At 43.9% G+C, this 18,304-nt stretch overlaps 1 protein-coding gene across 5 annotated transcripts in view; it reads right to left on the reverse strand.

Annotated features, from left to right (window-relative positions):
• Positions 1-10,410: 10,410 nt before the first annotated feature.
• brca2 (BRCA2 DNA repair associated) overlaps positions 10,411-18,304 on the reverse strand; it is a 131,382-nt gene continuing 123,488 nt past the window's right edge. For all 5 annotated transcript variants that reach the window (XM_038818061.1, XM_038818059.1, XM_038818060.1 and 2 more), the window contains 2 exons: positions 17,042-17,191; positions 10,411-11,658 (listed from right to left, as the gene is read on the reverse strand). In XM_038818061.1, coding sequence (XP_038673989.1) covers positions 10,537-11,658; positions 17,042-17,191 — 1,272 coding nt within the window. In that variant the 3' untranslated portion in view covers positions 10,411-10,536. The remainder of the gene's footprint in view (positions 11,659-17,041; positions 17,192-18,304) is intronic.

The following is an 18,304-nucleotide window of genomic DNA, read 5'->3' on the forward strand; positions in this document are numbered from 1 at the left end:
AATCTCCTCTGCACACCCTCCAGCGCCAGTACGTCCTTTCTCTGGGAAGGAGACCAAACCTGAACACAATACTCCAGGTGTGGTCTCACTAACACCTTATATAATTGCAGCATAACCTCCCTAGTCTTAAACTCCATCCCTCTAGCAATGAAGGACAAAATTCCATTTGCCTTCTTAATCACCTGTTGCACCTGTAAACCAACGTTTTGCGACTCATGCACTAGCACACCCAGGTCTCTCTGCACAGCAGCATGTTTTAATATTTTATCATTTAAATAATAATCTCTTTTGCTTTTATTCCTACCAAAATGGATAACCTCACATTTGTCAACATTGTATTCCATCTGCCAAATCCTAGCCCATTCACTTAACCTATCCAAATCCCTCTGCAGACTGCCAGTATCCTCTGCACTTTTTGCTTTACCACTCATCTTAGTGTCACCTGCAATCTTGGACACATTGCAATTGGTCCCCAACTCCAAATCACCTATGTAAATTGTGAACAATTGTGGGCCCAACACTGTACCCTGAGGGACACCACTAGCTACTGATTGCCAACCAGAGAAACACCCATTAATCCCCACTCTTTACTTTCTATTAATTAACCAATCCTCTATCCATGCTACAACTTTACCTTTAATGCCATGCATCTTTATCTTATGCAGCAACCTTTTGTGTGGCACCTTGTCAAAAGCTTTCTGGAAGTCCAGATGTACCACATCCATTGGCACCCCGTTATCTACTGCATTGGTAATGTCCTCAAAAAATTCCACTAAATTAGTTAGGCATGAGCTGCCCTTTATGAACCCATGCTGCATCTTCCCAATGGGACAATTTCCATCCAGATGCCTCGCTATTTCTTCCTTGATGATAGATTCCAACATCTTCCCTACAACCGAAGTTAAGCTAACTGGCCTATAATTACCCGCTTTCTGCCTATCTCCTTTTTTAAACAGTGGTGTCACATTTATTAATTTCCAATCCATCAGGACCACCCCAGAGTCCAGTGAATTTTGATAAATTATCACTAGTGCATTTACAGTTTCCCTAGCCATCTCTTTTAGCACTCTGGGATGCATTCCATCAGGGCCAGGAGACTTGTCTACCTTTAGCCCCATTAGCTTGCCTATCACTACCTCCTCAGTGATAACAGTCATCTCAATGTCCTCACCTGTCAGAGCCTCATTTCCATCAGTCACTGGCATGCTGTTTGTGTCTTCCACTGTGAAGACCGACCCAAAAAATCTGTTCTGTTCCTCAGCCATTTCCTCATCTCCCATTATTAAATCTCCCTTCTCATCCTCTAAAGGACCAATATTTACCTTAGCCTCTCTTTTTTGTTTTATATATTTGTAGAAACTTTTACTATCTGTTTTATATTATGAGCAAGTTTACTCTCATAATCTATCTTACTCTTCTTTATAGCTTTTTTAGTAGCTTTCTGTTGCCCCCTAAAGATTTCCCAGTCCTCTAGTCTCCCACTAATCTTTGCCACTTCGTGTGCTTTTTCCTTCAATTTGACACTCTCCCTTATTTCCTTAGATATCCACGGTCGATTTTCCCTCTTTCTACCATCCTTCCTTTTTGTTGGTATAAATCTTTGCTGAGCACTGTGAAAAATCACTTGGAAGGTTCGCCACTGTTCCTCAATTGTTTCACATAAAGTCTTTGCTCCCAGTCTACCTTAGCTAGCTCTTTTCTCATCCCATTGTAATCTCCTTTGTTTAAGCGCAAAACACTAGTGTTTGATTTTACCTTCTCATCCTCCATCTGTATTTTAAATTCTACCATATTGTGATCGCTCCTTCCGAGAGGATCCCTAACTATGAGATCATGAATCATTCCTGTCTCATTACACAGGACCAGATTTAGGACCGCTTGTTCCTTCATAGGTTCCATTACATACTGTTCGAGGATACATTCTATAAACACCTCCTCAAGGCTGCCATGACCGACCTAGTTAAACCAGTTGACATGTAGATTCAAATCTCCCATGATAACTGCTGTACCATTTCTATATGCATCAGTTATTTCTTTGTTTATTGCCTGCCCCACCATAATGTTACTATTTGGTGGCCTATAGACTACTCCTATCAGTGACTTACTATTCCTGATTTCCACCCAAATGGATTCAACCTAATCCTCCATAGCACCGATGTCATCCCTTACTATTGCCCGGAAGTCATCCTTAAATAACAGAGCTACACCACCTCCCTCACCATCCACTCTGTCCTTCCGAATAGTTTGATACCCTTGGATATTTAACTCCCAGTCGTGACCATCCTTTAACCATGTTTCAGTAATGGCCACTAAATCATAGTTATTCGCGATGATTTGCGCCATCAACTCATTTACCTTATTCCGAATACTACGAGCGTTTAGGTAAAGTACGTATGTTGGCTTTTATACCTCTGTTTTGAATCTTAACACCTTGATCAGTAACCTCTCCAAAGTTATTTTTCCTCTTAACTTTTCTCCTAATTTTCCTGGTCGTTGAACCCATATCTTCATGTGACAACCTGCCATGTCACTTGTTATTTATGTTTTTATTTCCCGTATAATTCCTTTTGGTATTACTGGGTCAATTCACTAAGCTCCCCTCATTCACTGTACCTTGTACTGTCACCCTTTTTGATTTTTGACTCTGGCTTCGCTGCCTTACACTTTCCTCCTTACTGCCTTTTGTTTTTGTCCCTGTTTTACTACATCGGTTCCCATCTCCCTGCCACATTAGTTTAAACTACTCCCCAACCGCTCCCGCGGTTCCTGTCAGTTCCTGTCATGGGCTTTGGTCTCTTTGATTAAATATGCCGTGCAACAACATTGTTACAATTTACAAAAAATAAATACAAATTGAATATAAAAGCCGGCTGCTGTGGCTGAAGGCTGCAAATTTATGCAATACGAGACACAGAAGATTAAAGAAAAATATTCTATGTAATCTTCCTGTCTGAGGGAGGCAGAGAGCAGGTCACGGCCCTCGAACATCGCCATCATGTGCTTTGGCCGCGATTGTGATTCCTCCATTTTGTCAGCAGCAAATAAGGAAAGAGAAAATGTTGGGTCACGAAGGTCGGCCGACGTGGGTCGCGAAGGTTGGCCAGTTGGTAAAAATGGGTCCCCGGAAAAAATGTTTGCAAAACACGGCTTTAACGGAGCAAGGGCCGGTGCAGATTCAATGGGCCAAATGGCCTCCTTCTGCACTGTAGAGATTCTATAATTCTGTACTCAGCAGGTCAGGCAGCATCTGTGCAGAGGACCACAGGGCTGAGTCTTCCAAGGAGAGGCCATCACCCTCAGATTACCATTCTGCTCCTATTTCATACCTTTCACTGGAGCTCTGGGTTTCTCAGCCAGACTTCTGAACCAGGCCTCTTCAGAAATTGCCTGAAAAAAGACTGGGAGCCCTCTGTTGTAGTGCAGCATCATTCAGGGAAGCCAGGCCTTGCTCCCTTTTACCAGTAATGAGAGAGTTTAAAGGTCCCACAGCCACTTGAGCTACAGAGAGAAGGAGTGGGAGAAGAGTGGCAGATGGGTGTGTGAGCGGGTAGAGTGGATCAAGAGTTAGAACTAGTTTTGATCCATCTAACCTCTCCAAGAATTTCATAGAATTTACATTGCAGTAGGAGGCCATTCAGCCCAACAAGTCTCCACCGGTCCTTGGAAAGAACACCCCACCCAAGCACACACCTCCACCCTATCCCCGTAACCCAACCTAACCTTTTTGGACACTAATTTAGCATAGCCAATCTACCTAATCTGCACATCTTTGAACTGTGGGACGAAACCGGAGCACCCAGAGGAAATCCACGCAGACACATGAAGAACGTGCAGACTCCACACAGACAGTAACCCGAGGCCGGAATTGAACCTGGGACCTTGGAGCTGTGAGGCAGCAGTGCTAATGACTCTGCCGCCACGTGAACTGACTCTTTAAGCATCTTTGGACTGTGGGAGGAAACCGAAGCACCCAGAGAAAATCCACACAGACACAGGGAGAACGTGCAGACTCCGCATAGACAGTAACCTGAGGCCGAATTGAACCTGGGACCTTGGAACTGTGAAGCAACAGTGGTAACCACTGTGCCACCCAGGATGCCTTCTCTGGTAAGTGAGTTGAAAATTTCAAAGTCTCGGACTGTAACTCAAGAGTTTCACAGGGCTCCAGGTTCAGGACATCCGAGGAGCCCCAAGTATGTCTTGGGAGAATGATCCGGAAATTGGACATTTTGGGCCAGAATTAACATTTCATTTCTTTTTAATTTAGAGTATCCAATTACTTTTTTTTCCAATTAAGGGGCAATTTAGTGTGGCCAATCCACCTAACCTGCACATTTTTGGGTTCTGGGAGTGAAACCCATGCAGACAGGGGGAGAATGTGCAAACTCCACACAGTGACTCTGGGCCGGGATCGAACCTGGGTCCTCAGTGCCGTGAGCAGCAGTGCTAACCACTGTGCCGCGTGCCATCCCAGAGTTAACATTTCAGATCGATGACCTTTCAAATCTATTCCTTGTTTGTCAGAAAACCACATTTTGACTAACTTAATATGACATCCCTTGAAATAAGGAGTCAAGATTCAGCAAAGAAGTAGATCGTAGAGAGATATTGGCCCTTGAGTTTCCACAGAGTTCCAGACTCAAATTACCACTCAGTTCGTACTTTCTTAACATAAAATTTTTTTCATCCTGCCTTGGCCAATCTTCGACCTCAGGCCGGGTGAGCACTGTGCAATGCAGTGCACTCCTGAGGCCTCCAATTGAGCGCCGCTGTATCCGGGAGGGGGGGTGGGGGGGAGAGAGAGAGAGGGGGGGGGGGGGTGCGAACACACACGCGTTTTTACCGCTCTATCTTAAAGGTCAAGCCAGCTTTAAAGGTTTTTAACAAGCCAGGGTAAGTGTGTAAGGTAGGGTTGTAGGGGTTGGAAGCGTGGGGCGTGGGCTGGAGATTGGCCCAACAAAGGCATTGGCTGATCGGTGAGGTGGGGGGGGGGGGGGGGGGGCAATGAGCCCCCCAACTAGGCTGATCACCTGGAATGTACGAGGGCTAAATGGGCCAGTCAAGAGGGCACGTGTGTTTGCACATTTGAGAGGACTGAAGGCAGACGTGGTAATGCTGCAGGAGATGCACCTTAGAGTAGCTAATCAGATTAGATTAAGGAAAGGTTGGGTCGGACAGGTTTTTCACTCGGGTCTGGACTCGAAGACTAGAGGGGTCCTGATCAACAAACGGGTGGTAGGGGACTTCCGGTGACGACGGGCGGGAGGCAGCCGCGCGTAGGAGGGCACCCGTTCGGGAATGGCATTGACGGGGGTTAACGCCCGGTCCCAGGGGCAGCGAAGGCAGTAAAAGTTAGGAGGAAGGACAATATCGAGGATCAGTAAAAAACAGCTGTGAAAACAGCTGAAAGTCCGTCGGGGAGTGGAAAGGTCACTGCGGGGTCGGTAAAGAAAATGGAGAAAGTGGAAGACACATTATTGCAGCACAGTGATCAATTTACCTCGATGGGGAAGGAGATGCGGAAGGTGATAGAGATCAACAAGGGTCTGTGAGCCAAAATGGATGACTTGGAAAACAGATCCAGGCGACAGAATCTGAGGATTGTGGGGCTGCCCGAAGGAGTGGAAGGCCCGAGGCCGACTGAGTATTTTGCCACGATGTAGGCGAAGCTATTGGGGGGAGGGGTAGGATCCCTCCTGATATGAACTGAATCGGGCTCATCGGTCGTGGAGGCCTGTACCAAAGGTGAGTGAGCGCCAAGAGTAGTGACTCTGTGCGTCCGTAGGTACAGTGTAAAGGAGAAGGTCCTGTGCTGGGCTAAGCAGAAGCGGGTGGTGCAGTGGGCTGGAGCTGGTGTACGCATATACCAGGACTTTACGGTGGAGCTGGCGAGGAGGCAGGCTGCCTTCAACCAGGTGAAGAGAGCACTGTACATTAGCAAGGTGCAGTGTGGCATTGTATATCCAGCGAAGCTGAGGGTGACCTACAAGTTCAAAGACTTTTATTTTGGGAAGGCGGAAGCAGCGGAGGAGTTTGCGAAGGCAGAAGGACTGTGGCAGAATTGAGAAATGCTCATGTACCAATGTAGCCTCATGGCTGTATTTTTTCTTTTTTGTTTCACTGCGTGATGGTGTATGGGCTACAGGAGCCAACGTTGTGTATATTTGGACAAGGAAAGAAATGGGACTTTCAGTCGTAATGAGGGTTCTTTCGGATGTGGGTGTGTATGCAGGGTTTGTGTGCTAAAGGGGACTTCTGGGTTTTCCTGTGGCCGGGCAAGGGGGAGAGACCCAGGCGGGGGCCTCTATGCTGGCCGGCTTAAACCGGCCAGTGAACGGGGGTGAGGGGCTGCGGCCATCGGAGCCTGGCAGAACATGGTCCAATGAGTCTAGCCGGGGTGGAAAGTTGGGGCGAAGGAACTGAGGTTGGGGGGAGGAGTTTTACAAGAGGAAGTGGAGGGGAAGAGTTGGGGTGGGGGTTTAGAACTCTTGGGTGCCATTTACGGTACTCTTTTGAAGGCTGGATGGCATTGAGTGTTGGGGGGAGGGGACTCTATAGGTTAATGGTGACCATGGGCGATTCCGGACTCCTTTTTCTTTTTCTCCTTTGTTTCTTTCCACCGTGAGAGGGTTAGTTTTATTTGATGCATATATTGACAGGTGGGCCGTTGGTTGGGGTGGTGGGAGGATGGGATCGTTGTTGATGTTAAGGGTATTGACTTTGTATTTGTTACCGTTTACTGCTTGTTGGGGGGATATAAATTCTGAAGGAAAATGTGAAAATGGAGAATAAAAATATTTTTGAAAAAACAAGCGGGTGGTATTTGAGGCGGGAAGAATAGTTTTGGATGCGGGACGCTGGTACATTACGGTCAGTGAGAAATTGGAGGGGGTGCAGTTGATACTGGTAAATATGTATGTGCCAAATTGGGACTATGTGGAGTTTATGGAGAGGATGCTGGGGAAGATACCTGACCTGGATTTGCATAAGTTGGTCATGGGAGGGGACTTCAACACAGTTATTGACCCTGCTTTAGACCGGTCAAGCTCAAAAACTGGCAAGTTGCCAACAATAGCAAAGGAACTAAAAGGGTTCATGGAGCAGATGGGGGGGGGGGGGGGGGGGGGGGGGGCTGTGGATCCATGGAGATTTGGGCAGCCGAGGGTGAAAGAGTTAGAGCGGCATTCATCCAGGCAAGGGGCAAATATTCCATCACTCCTGATCTGTGCTTTGTAGATTCTGGACAGGTTTTGAGGGGTCAGGGGGTGATTTACTCACCGCAGGATTCCTCGCCTCTGACCTGTTTTTGTAGCCAGTTTGATGGGGTTAGTCCAGTTCAGATTCTGGTCAATGGTAATCCCCCAGGATGTCAATAGTGGAGAATTCAGAGATGGTAATGCTATTAACTGTCAAGGAGCAATGGTTAGATTGTCTCTTGTTGGAGATGGTCATTACCTGCAGTGAACGACAGGGAGCAGGTTATGGCTGAGCAAGGGGTTCTGTATGAGCATGGGGAGAAGGCCAGCCGCCTGTTGGCACATCAACTGAGGCAACAAGCGGCAGTGCAGGGGATACTCCGTCTACAATTCCCCACTGCCTTGGAAAAGCAGCCAGCATAATTAAGGACGGCACGCACCCCCAACATGCTCTCTTCCACCTTTGTCCATCAGGAAAAAAAATACCAATGTTTGAGGTCACATACCAACCGACTCAAGAACAGCTTCTTCCCTGCTGCCATCAGACTTTTGAATGGACCTACCTCGTATTAAGTTGATCTTTTCTCTACACCCTGCTGTAACTGTAACATTATATTCTGCAGTCTCTCCTTCCTTCCCTATGTACGGTATGCATTGTTTGTATAGCATGCAAGAAACAATACTTTTCACTGTATACAAATACATGTGACAATAATAAATCAAATCAAAATCAAAGATGGTATGTGAGAGATGGAAGTGTGGGGTGAGTTGGTGACAACTCTGGAAAGAATGAATAAGGTATTCAAGACTTAATAGAGGGTTGTCTAGGTGTAAGCCTCGGGACGAGGGGGCTGAGATGGGGTGGTTTCTGGATGGATTGGTATTCCGGAGGGTGACAGGGATAAGGAGGTGTTGGAGGCTCTGCTCAGGTTACCGGAGGTTATGGAGGCAATTGGGTTGATGCAGAAAGGAAAGAAGCTGGGAGTAGATAGTTTTCCAGTTGATTTTCCTCAATGGTTTGTGGCAGAATTGGCTGTAGATGTTATCCGACTCTCTGGCATGGGGGTAACTGCTGGCCACCTTGGCTTAGGCATCAATTTTGCTAATCCCCAAGGACCTGATGGAGCGTGGGTCATATAAGCCAATCTCCCTATTAAACTCAGGTGTGAAGCTACTAGCTTAGGTACTGGCAAGGTGGTTGGAGAAGTGTGTGCCAGAGGTGGTGTCAGAGGATCAGACGAGTTTAGTGAAGGGAAGGCAGCAGTCAAGTAATATTAGATGTTTATTGAATGTGGTTATGATGCCGTCTAAGACAGGGTGCCAGAGGTTATTGTGGCTATGGATGCAGAGAAGGTGTTTGAGAGGGGAGGGTAGAGTGGAGGTATTTGTTTCGAATTTCTGGGAAGGTTCGGGTTTGGGCTCACATTTATCGCAAGGGTGCGGTTGTTATATATTGCCCCCACAGGCTCCTGTAACAGCCTCCCCGAACAGGCGCCGGAATGTGGCGACTAGGGGCTTTTCACACTTCATTTGAAGTCTACTCGTGACAATAAGCGATTTTCATTTCATATCTAGCATTAGGACAAATTCGATCAGTTCACGATTCCAGTTACACAGGGGTACGATGTAGGGGTGCCCGTTATCACCACTTCTGTTCGCACTGGATATCCAACCCGTGACTCTGGACATCAGGGAAGTGCTTGAATATTGTAAGGGGAGGCAGGGAGCAGATGACTTGTTGCTGTATATTTCCAATCTGTTGGAATGTATGGATAGGATAATGGGCATATTGGAGCAGTTTGGCACATATGGTCAAAAATGAAGTGTGCCCGGTGAAGCCCTGGGGTGAGGGGCAGATTTGAGCGCCCTGCCATTTAAGCTGGCCAGTACGTTACGGTATTTGGGTATTCAGGTGGCTCATGATTGGGCAACAATGTATGAGTGGAAACTGGGTGCCATGGTGGACGGGATGACAAGGGATCTGAAGGGGTTAGGGGGAAATACACTCCCGCTTTAGTTAACTGGGCAGGTGCAGATGAACATCCTGCCGAGATTTGTATGTTTCAGTCCCTCCCGATATTCATGCCAAAGGTGTTCTTTTGTAAGGTGGACAGGTTAAGCTTTTGTACGGGCTGGCAACATGCCGCAGATTTGGAAGGTGCTTTTACAGAGGAGGCGGAAGGGTCTAACCCTCCCGAATTTGTTGTAACTACTACTGGGCAGCAAACGTAAAGAAGATCCAGCAGTCGGTTCTTCCTGGCAGGGATGGATGTGACATATAGGCAGTGGCATAAGGAGGGGGAGAATGAGTGAGGTAGATGTTTGGTTGAGATGCTGGGCGTGGGGAATTCAGATGTATAGTTACAGGATTATGTGCAGAACGAGGTGCCCTCATTTCCTCTGAGGCCGGGGCACACTTTGTTGGACAGGTTGTTACCACCAGATGAATTGGGGGAAATGGGATGATCATGGATATTTACGGATGACTGGTGGGCACAGGGAAATTGAGGTAAAGTGGAAGGAGCTGGGCATGGATTTCAGATGGGTGGTGTGGAGTGAAATTATGCACCGGTTAATGCAACATCCTCCTGTACTGAGATGAGTTGGTACAGTCAAAGTGGTGCGTAGGGTTCACGTGACACGGATGAGTGGGTTCTTCTCAGAGGTAGAGAAGCGTGAGAGATATGGAGAGGCAGCAAATCAAGTCCACATGGTTTGGTCATGTCCAAGATTGGTGTGGTTCTGGGGCTCAATATTTGAAGCATTATCAAAAATTGTTGGGATGGAGATGTTGCCTGGTCCTCTGGTGGTGATCTTCGGGGTGTCAAGAGCTATTGGAGGGGAAGGGGGCTGATATAGTGGCTTTCGCCACTCTTGATTGCCTGGCAGCAAATTCTACTGGAGTGGTTTGGGGATGCAGCAGAATTCCATATGTTAGAAAAGATTAATTTCACCCTCAGAGGCTTGGAGAAGGTGATTCTGGGTGAGATGGAGGTTGTTCTTGTCCCTGTTTGAGGACTTGTTTGTTGCCAGCAGGTGTTTTTTGGGGGGGGGGGGGGGGGGGAGAGGTAGAGAGGGGATTGATAAGGGGAGAAAAAAAATGTCAAACTGTGGGGATTGTGTTATGTTTTTGAATGATTGTGTTCATGTTTATGTGTGCTCTGGTTTGAATAAAAATATTTTAAATAATCAGCATATTCTGAAACACAGGACATAAAAAGAAAATAGTTTATTCAAAACCGGTATAATTGCATTTACAAATGTTTTCAGATACTGGTTGGGGTCACCAACAATATATGGATCCAGTTTATATTCAAATACAGTGAAAAAGGCAATAACCTCATTTTCTATTCTTCGATAGTTTACGAAACAAAATTTGCTTGCTATCTAAATTATTTTCATCCTGTACATCAGCTTTGTCACCATCAATGTTTTGTGCAGTGACAGTTCTTTCAGACAGGCAAGTTTCTTCACTTGAATTTACCACACTAGTTTCATTTTTCCGTCTTCGTTTGGACTGTGGTACAACAGGTGGGCTTTTATCTGGTGAAGTAACGACTGTTTCAAGTTTGCAGTCAAGGTACATTTTAACATTTTGTTGCAATGAGGTAGTGTCATTAGAACTGACAACTTGTGCCTTTTCAACCCTGACATTTTCACTGCTCCCATTTACCCAACCTTCACAAAGCACCTGAGTGTTTATCATTGCAAGCTCTTCATCTGCAACCCAATTATCTTCAGCAATTTTGGAAACTTTTCTCCCAAGTTCACTATCAAGATAACTAGCATTTTGTGGCAGGAAGACAAGGTCGGTAGTATTGGTAATGAGTGATTTTTGAACCTTTCCTTTGTCCTTGTCAATGTTCTCATTAGCACAGCGTTCAAAAAGTGCCTGTGTGTTTATCATTGCAAGTTCCTCATCTGTAACCCAGTTGTCCTCACCTATTTTGGAAATTTGAGACCCTAAATCAACTTCAGGATGATTTTTAATATGTTCAGATAGTAAGGTAATGTCCTTAGAAGTGATCATTTGTTCCTTTGTAACCTTTCCTTTCCCACTTTCATTGTGCCCATTTGCCCAACCTTCACGAAGTGCCTGAGTGTTTATCATCGCAAGTTCCTCATCTGTAACCCAATTATCTTCAGCTATTTTGGAAATTTCAGTTCTCTTCAAAGAAGGCGCCTGGGTAGGTTTATTGCTTCCAGTTTGAATTACTTTTTCACAGCTTTGTGGTGTGACACATCTCCTGGGTGGTCTAAACCCTTTCTGTACAGTTGGTGAAACTGAATTGCAAAGGGGAGTCAATGGAACAGGAGAAGGAATCCGAGTCAAAAAACTAAGCTTTTTCTTCTTCAAATTTGTGAGAAAATCATCAGATGTAATTTTTGTACTACACAATGAAGGTCTGGATCCAGCTGCTGAAAGTATCTGTGGCTTACTTTCAACACTAGATGAAGTTAGCTGTCAAGAGGTATAAAAAGAAAAATTACATTAGGAATTAATGAATCCATGAAACACTTGGCTGTTAACTTTTAAAGAACCATTCCAACAGAATCTGTTGGTCTTAAAAATCTTGCTCCTCCAATCTCTGTTCTCCAACTATTGATTCTTATGCAACATCCACTACTAGCAGCAATACGACCAGCTGTTTATGCCTCAAACTCTAAAATTTCCTCCCTAAATCTCCCCCGTTTTAAGATGCTCCTTAAAAACTTCTCTCTGACCAACTTTTTAAATCTCCTGTCCCAATCTGTCTCTTTGGTTCACTGTCAACTTGTATCGAATTATGCTCCTGCCAAATACCTTGGGACATTTTCCAATGGTTCAAAGCACTATATAGATACATATTATTGTTGTTATTATTTAATTAAACAGGACCTTATGACAGGCCCTCTAGCATGCTGCACAGTTGAAATTTAGACTATCCAAAGAGGAAGAAACCAGCAGCTTTCTGGGAATTATTAGTCAGTTTTTGTTTAATGCATAACATTAGGCCCACGTATTTTTGTGAGTGTGTGTAACCTAATGAATAAATATTAGATTTGACAGCTTTTCGACTTAGTGCTGGACTTTGTTTCCAAAAACACTGATATTTTAACTCTCCAAATCACCACATTTCTAAACAAATGTCTTTAAGATACTTTGTTTGTGACAATAATTAAATAGTTAGGGCACAGAAACAAGCCATTTGACTGAACCATTCCATGCTGGTGTTTGTGTCTCACTCAAGTCTCCTCCTATCTAAATCTACCATTGTAACTTTCCATTCCCTTCTCTCTCTCATATCCATGTCTAGTTTCCCCTTGAATGCATCAATTATTCTATTCATTTCAAGTACTCCTGTGAAAGCAAGTTCTACATTCTCACCACGCTTTGGGTGAAGAAAGTTCTGAATTCCTTGGTGATCATCTTAGATTAATAGCCTCTAGATATGCTTTTACACACAAGAAACATTCTCTCTGAATTTACTTATCAAAATCTTTAATTAATAGGTCACCCGTCAGCCATTTTTTGCAGGCGAGAAAAGATCCAGCCCTTCAACCCTTTACTGATGTGTATGCCCACAAATTTCTGATATAACCCATGTAAATCTTCTGTGCCTTCTCCAGTGCCTCTATAACCTTTTTATAATATGGCAACCAGAATTACACTTAATCTGTAATCATGGTCTAACTAAAGTTCCAATTTCCTACTTTTCAAATCTATCCCTTGAGAAATAAACGTGGTTCTTGTTTTTTTATGGCCTTACTAGCCTGTGGCACAACATTTAATGACCAATGTATTGAGAGTCCTTTGTTCCTCTACCCCACCAAGACTTGCACCTTCTAAGAAGTGACTTCCCCATTCCACCTAACGAAAGTACTACCGTACATTTATGTGGTGAACTTAATTCGCCAATTACTCGCCCATTCTGCAAGTTTATTAATGTCCACCTGTAATTTGTTTCAGTCCTCCTTTGTGTTGACCATTTCACCCGCTCTCAATTTGGTGTCACCTTCCAATTTAGAAAGTGTTTTGGATTCTAAATGGTTAATCTAAGTTATGAACAGCAGTGATCCCAGCACTGATCCTTGTGAAACATCGCTTCCCACCTTCTGCTACTCTGAATAACTACCATTTACTCCCACTCTCTGCTTTCTGCCTTGAAGATAACCAGCAATCCATTCTGCCACTTGTCCAGTGACCCCACATGCTCTGACTTTATTCATTAGTCTATTATGGGGCACCTTATTAAGGACTTTTTGAAATTTTTGATAAACTGCATCCACTACATTATCACTTTTTATTCTCTCTATTGCTGTCTTCAAAAGAAATTCAATAAGATTGGTTAAGCAAGATTTATCCTTTTGAAATCCATGCTGACCATTTATTAACATTTCTCATTTCCCTACGTTCTTTGATTCTCTCCTTGAATAAGGATTCCATTATTTTCCCTGTCACAGATATTAAGCAGACAGGTCTATAATTACCTGGACATATACTGCTCACCTTTTTAAATACGAGAATTACAGTTTCTATTTGAAGTTCTTTGGCACTGCATCCTTTGCTAATGAATTATTAAATATATGAAGCAATGCCTGGACAACCTCTTCCCTAGATACTTTTAAAACATGTGGATTTGACTTTCATTTGAGTTTCTGAAGCTTATTCAAAACCTCCCCCTTTAATTTTAAATGCACTTATCTCATTACTCATCTCATCGGTCAATGTCATGTTTTCCTGTTCTATCTCCCTGGTCAACACCAGGGAGATAATGTTGTAATATTTCTACCTTCTCTTTATCGTTACCCATGGATTTATCCTGCCTATACCTTTATGGTTATGTTTCTATCATAGCCTTCCTTGTTTTATTTATGTTCCTGTAAAATATTTTACTATTTATTGCTCCTTGATAGTTTAGTTTCATAATTCCTTATTGCCTTCCGACTTGCTTTTTTGACTTCTTCCCTGATCTCTTTATCACTCATCATGCAGTCTTTTGCTGTTTACATCTTCTACTCACATTATATTATCTCAATTAAACACTGCAAATCCACTTCCCTTTCTTTCTTTTCTAAAAAAATTATACTCTGCAATATTCAATTCACAGTCCTGATTTTTTGTAGCCATGTCACGGTAATCCCTGCTATATCTGGATCCTCCAAATGCATGATTACCTCCAGCTCCCACTCTGCATGGCAGTACAGACATTTTAACTCACTTTTAATAGGATGTCTTCCAACTGTATGTTTAACCAACTTTTTAAGACTCCTGTTCTTTTTACCTTGCCATTAATGTCCTCCCTTCCTTTATTTTTCCTATGTTCTCCTGTCCTGTTTTTATACATTTAAGCTGCTCATGTTTCTTGTTGATTCCCCTACCCCACCATATTAGTTTAAAATGTTTGCCGCCTCCCTATTTACCCTTTTCTGCTGTGACATGGATGCCATCCCAGTTAAGGTGGAGCAATACCATCATACAGCCCCTTCCTGTCCTAGAACTGGTGTCAGTGTTCCATGAAACGGAATCCCTCTTCCTACACCAGCCCTTCAGCCTTGTGTGAATTCTCTTGATCCTTCTGTTCCTATGTCAGTTTTCACATGGATTGTGCAAAAATCCAAATTATTACCCTCAAGGTTCTGCTTTTTAATTTAGAGCCTAATCTCTGATAATGTTTCAACAAGCAATGGCAGGATTAGGGAACCATGGATGACAGGGGAAATTGTGAGACTAGTCAAAAACAAAAAGGGAGCGTACTCAAGGTCTAGACAACTAAAACAGACAAAGCTTTTGAAGAGTATAGGGAACGTATGAACAAACTCAAACGGGAAGTTAGGAGGGCTAAAAGAGGCCATGAAATGTCATTGGCAAGCAGGGTCAAGGAAAATCCCAAGGCCTTTTATACCTATATAAGGAGCAAGAGGGTAGCTAGGGAAAGAGTAGGTCCACTCAAGGACAAAGGAGGAAAGTTATGCGTGGAGTCAGAGGACATGGGTGAGATCCTTAAGGAGTACTTTGCTTCAGTATTCACCATGGAGGGGGACATGATGAATGTTGAGCTGAGGGATGGGTGTGTGAATACTCTAGGACATGTCAGCATAATGAAGGAGGAAGTGTTGGATATCTTAAAATGCATTAAGGTAGACAAGTCCCCTGGCTGGATGGGATACATCCCAGGTTACTGTGGGAGCAAGAGGGGAAATAGCTGGGACCTTAACAGATATCTTTGCATCATCTTTGACCACAGGCGAGGTTCCAGAGGACTGGAGGATAGCCAATGTTGTCCCTTTGTTTAAGAAGGGAAGTAGGGATAATCCAGGTAATTAAAGGCCGGTGAGCCTGACGTCAATGGTGGGGAAGCTGTTGGGAGAAACTACTGAGGGGCAGGATTTATTCACATTTGGAAGTGAATGGACTTGTTACTGATAGCCAACATTGTTTTGTGCAGGGAAGGTCATGTTTGCAGATAACACTAAGATAGATGGAGTTGCAGATAGTGAAGGGGACTATCAGAGAATACAGCAGAATATAGATAGATTGAAGAGTTGGGCAGAGAAATGGCAGATGGGAGTTCAATCTGTACAAATGGGAGGTGATGTATTTTGGAAGATCAAATTCTTGTGTGAATTATACAGTAAATGGCAGAACCTTTAGGAGCATTGACATACAGAGGGATCTGGGCATTCATGTCCATAGTTCCATGAAAGTGACCATGCAGGTGGATAAGATGGTGAAGAAGCCAGAAGGCATGCTTGCCTTCATTAGCTGGGGCATTGAGTCCAAGAGTTGGCAGGTCATGTTACAGTTGTATAAAACTTTAGTTAGGCCACATTTAGAATATTGCAGGCAGTTCTAGTCGCCACACTACCAGAACGACGTGGATACTTTGGAGAGAGTGCAAAGAAGGTTTACCAAGATGTTGCCTGGTCTGGAGGGTTTAGCTATGAGGAGAGGTTAAATAAACTCGGATTGCTTTAGTTGGAAAGACACAGGCACCTGTGAGAGACCTGACTGAGGTGGCAAAATTATGAGAGGCTTTGACAGGGTGAATAGTCAGAAGCTTTTTTCCAGGGTGTAAGACGCAATTACAAGGGGGCACAGGTTCAAGGTGAGAGGGGGAAAGTTTAGGGGAGAGGTGCGGGGCAGATTTTACTTGCAGAGGGTGGTGGGTGCCTGAAATACGTTGCCAGTGGAGGTGGTAGAAGTAGGCATATTAGCAACGTTTAGGATCTTGATAAGACACACAAATGGGCGAAGAATGGAGGGGTGTGGATTGTTTGGGCAATAGGCAGTAGGTCTAAACAAGGAATCTGGAGAGGCGCAGGCTTAGTGGGCTGAAGGGTTTGATCCTGTGCTGTAATGTTCTTTGTTTTGTTAAAATTTAGAGTACCCAATTCTTTTTTTTCCAATTAAGGGGCAATTTAGTGTGGCCAATCCACCTACCCAGCACATCTTTGGGTTGTGGGGGTGAGACCCATGCAGACATGGGGAGAATGTACAACCCCCACACGGACAGTGATCTGGGACAGAATTAAACCCAGGCCCTCGGCATCGTGAGGCAGCAGTGCTAACCACTGCGCCACCATGCTGCCCTCTGGAATGTTCTTTGTAAGACTGCCTCCCTGTTCTTATCTATGTCATTCGTTCCAATATGGACTACGGCAACTATCCAAATAGTCATAATGTTCCCTTGGAATAAATCTATCTCGCTCCAAATAGATGGTGGAAATGCTGATCACAGAAATGATTTTGTTTCATTGTACAAAAATGTTTATCTGCTTGTTTATAAGGAAAATCTAGCAAATAAAACAAATTATTTATCAAAGTAAAATCTACTATTTTAGTTGAATGCATGTACACATACCTCAGTGCTATTAACTGGAACAGAGTTGGACTTCCTTTGGCTAGGAGCAAGTAGGTCAGCACTGAAATCTCTGGAAGACCTTGGAGTATTGATTGTTTCAAGCATAGTCATCACCTTTTCCTTAGTGTCCTTGATAAAATTCTGTAGATTCTAAAGTAAGACGTTAAGAACGCACATGCTAATAAACTGAAAAACTTTATAACTGCAGTACCAAACTTTCAAAGGTGGTGATAGATATGCAAATTATGGGATTAGTATTAGAGCAAATTATTTTAATGTGGTTTTATTTGTGTAACTCAAAGTGCTGAAAGTATTTATACATTTAATCACAATAGCAATTTACATGTTAATACATTTGAAATTATCTCTTCACTGACGTGGTAAGTAAATTTGTTAAAAATAAAGTCACATCAACTGCCAGCAATGCCAGGGGTGTCAGTCAAACTCCACCAGCCACTTAAAGAACACTTTTCAGCTCACTGATGCTAAATTAAATCACTTTTGTAATAAAGCTTGCATTTTCAGACCCTCAAAGCACTCCAACAAGTTTTGATAGGGCAGCACAGTGGTTAACACTGCTGCATTACAGCACCAGGGATCCGGGTTCAGTTCCGGCTTTGGGTGACTGTGTGCTCCCATACAGTTCTCCCAGTGTCTTTGTGTGTTTCCTCCGGGTGCTCCGGTTTCCTCCCATAGTCCAAATGTGCAGGTTAATTGGGGTTACGGGAATAGGGTGGGGGAGTGGGCCTGGGTAGGGTGCTCTTTCCGAGGGTTGGTGTAGACTTATAAGGGCCGAATGGTCTCCTCCACTGTAGGGACTTTATGACTATTTGTGTAGGTAAAAGCGGCAGCTAACTTCTGCATTGAAGGTCCCACAAATAAATGAATGATCAGATTCTCTGTTCCTGCAGAGTGAGGGAAAAATCTTAATCAGAAAATACGAAAATCAGAAACCGTTTCCTGATGCAAGTGTCAAAGCAGTACGGTAATATTTAGCAATAAAAACCAGTGACAGGGTGGCACGGTGGCGCAGCGGTTAGCACTGCTGTCTTACGGCCCCGGGTCACTGTCCGTGTGGAGTTTGCACATTCTCCCCATTCCTGCGTGGATCTCGCCCCCGCAACTCAAAGATGTGCAGGGTAGGTGGATTGCTCATGCTAAATTGCCCCTTAATTGGAAAATCAAATATAAAAAAATCCAGGGACATAGAACTTGATTATCAAAGTTAAATGAGAATTCTGATATAGCCTATTAAAGAATAAA

The sequence above is a fragment of the Scyliorhinus canicula genome, chromosome 14, assembly GCF_902713615.1.
Source record: "Scyliorhinus canicula chromosome 14, sScyCan1.1, whole genome shotgun sequence".
Classification (NCBI taxonomy): Eukaryota; Metazoa; Chordata; class Chondrichthyes; order Carcharhiniformes; family Scyliorhinidae; genus Scyliorhinus; species Scyliorhinus canicula.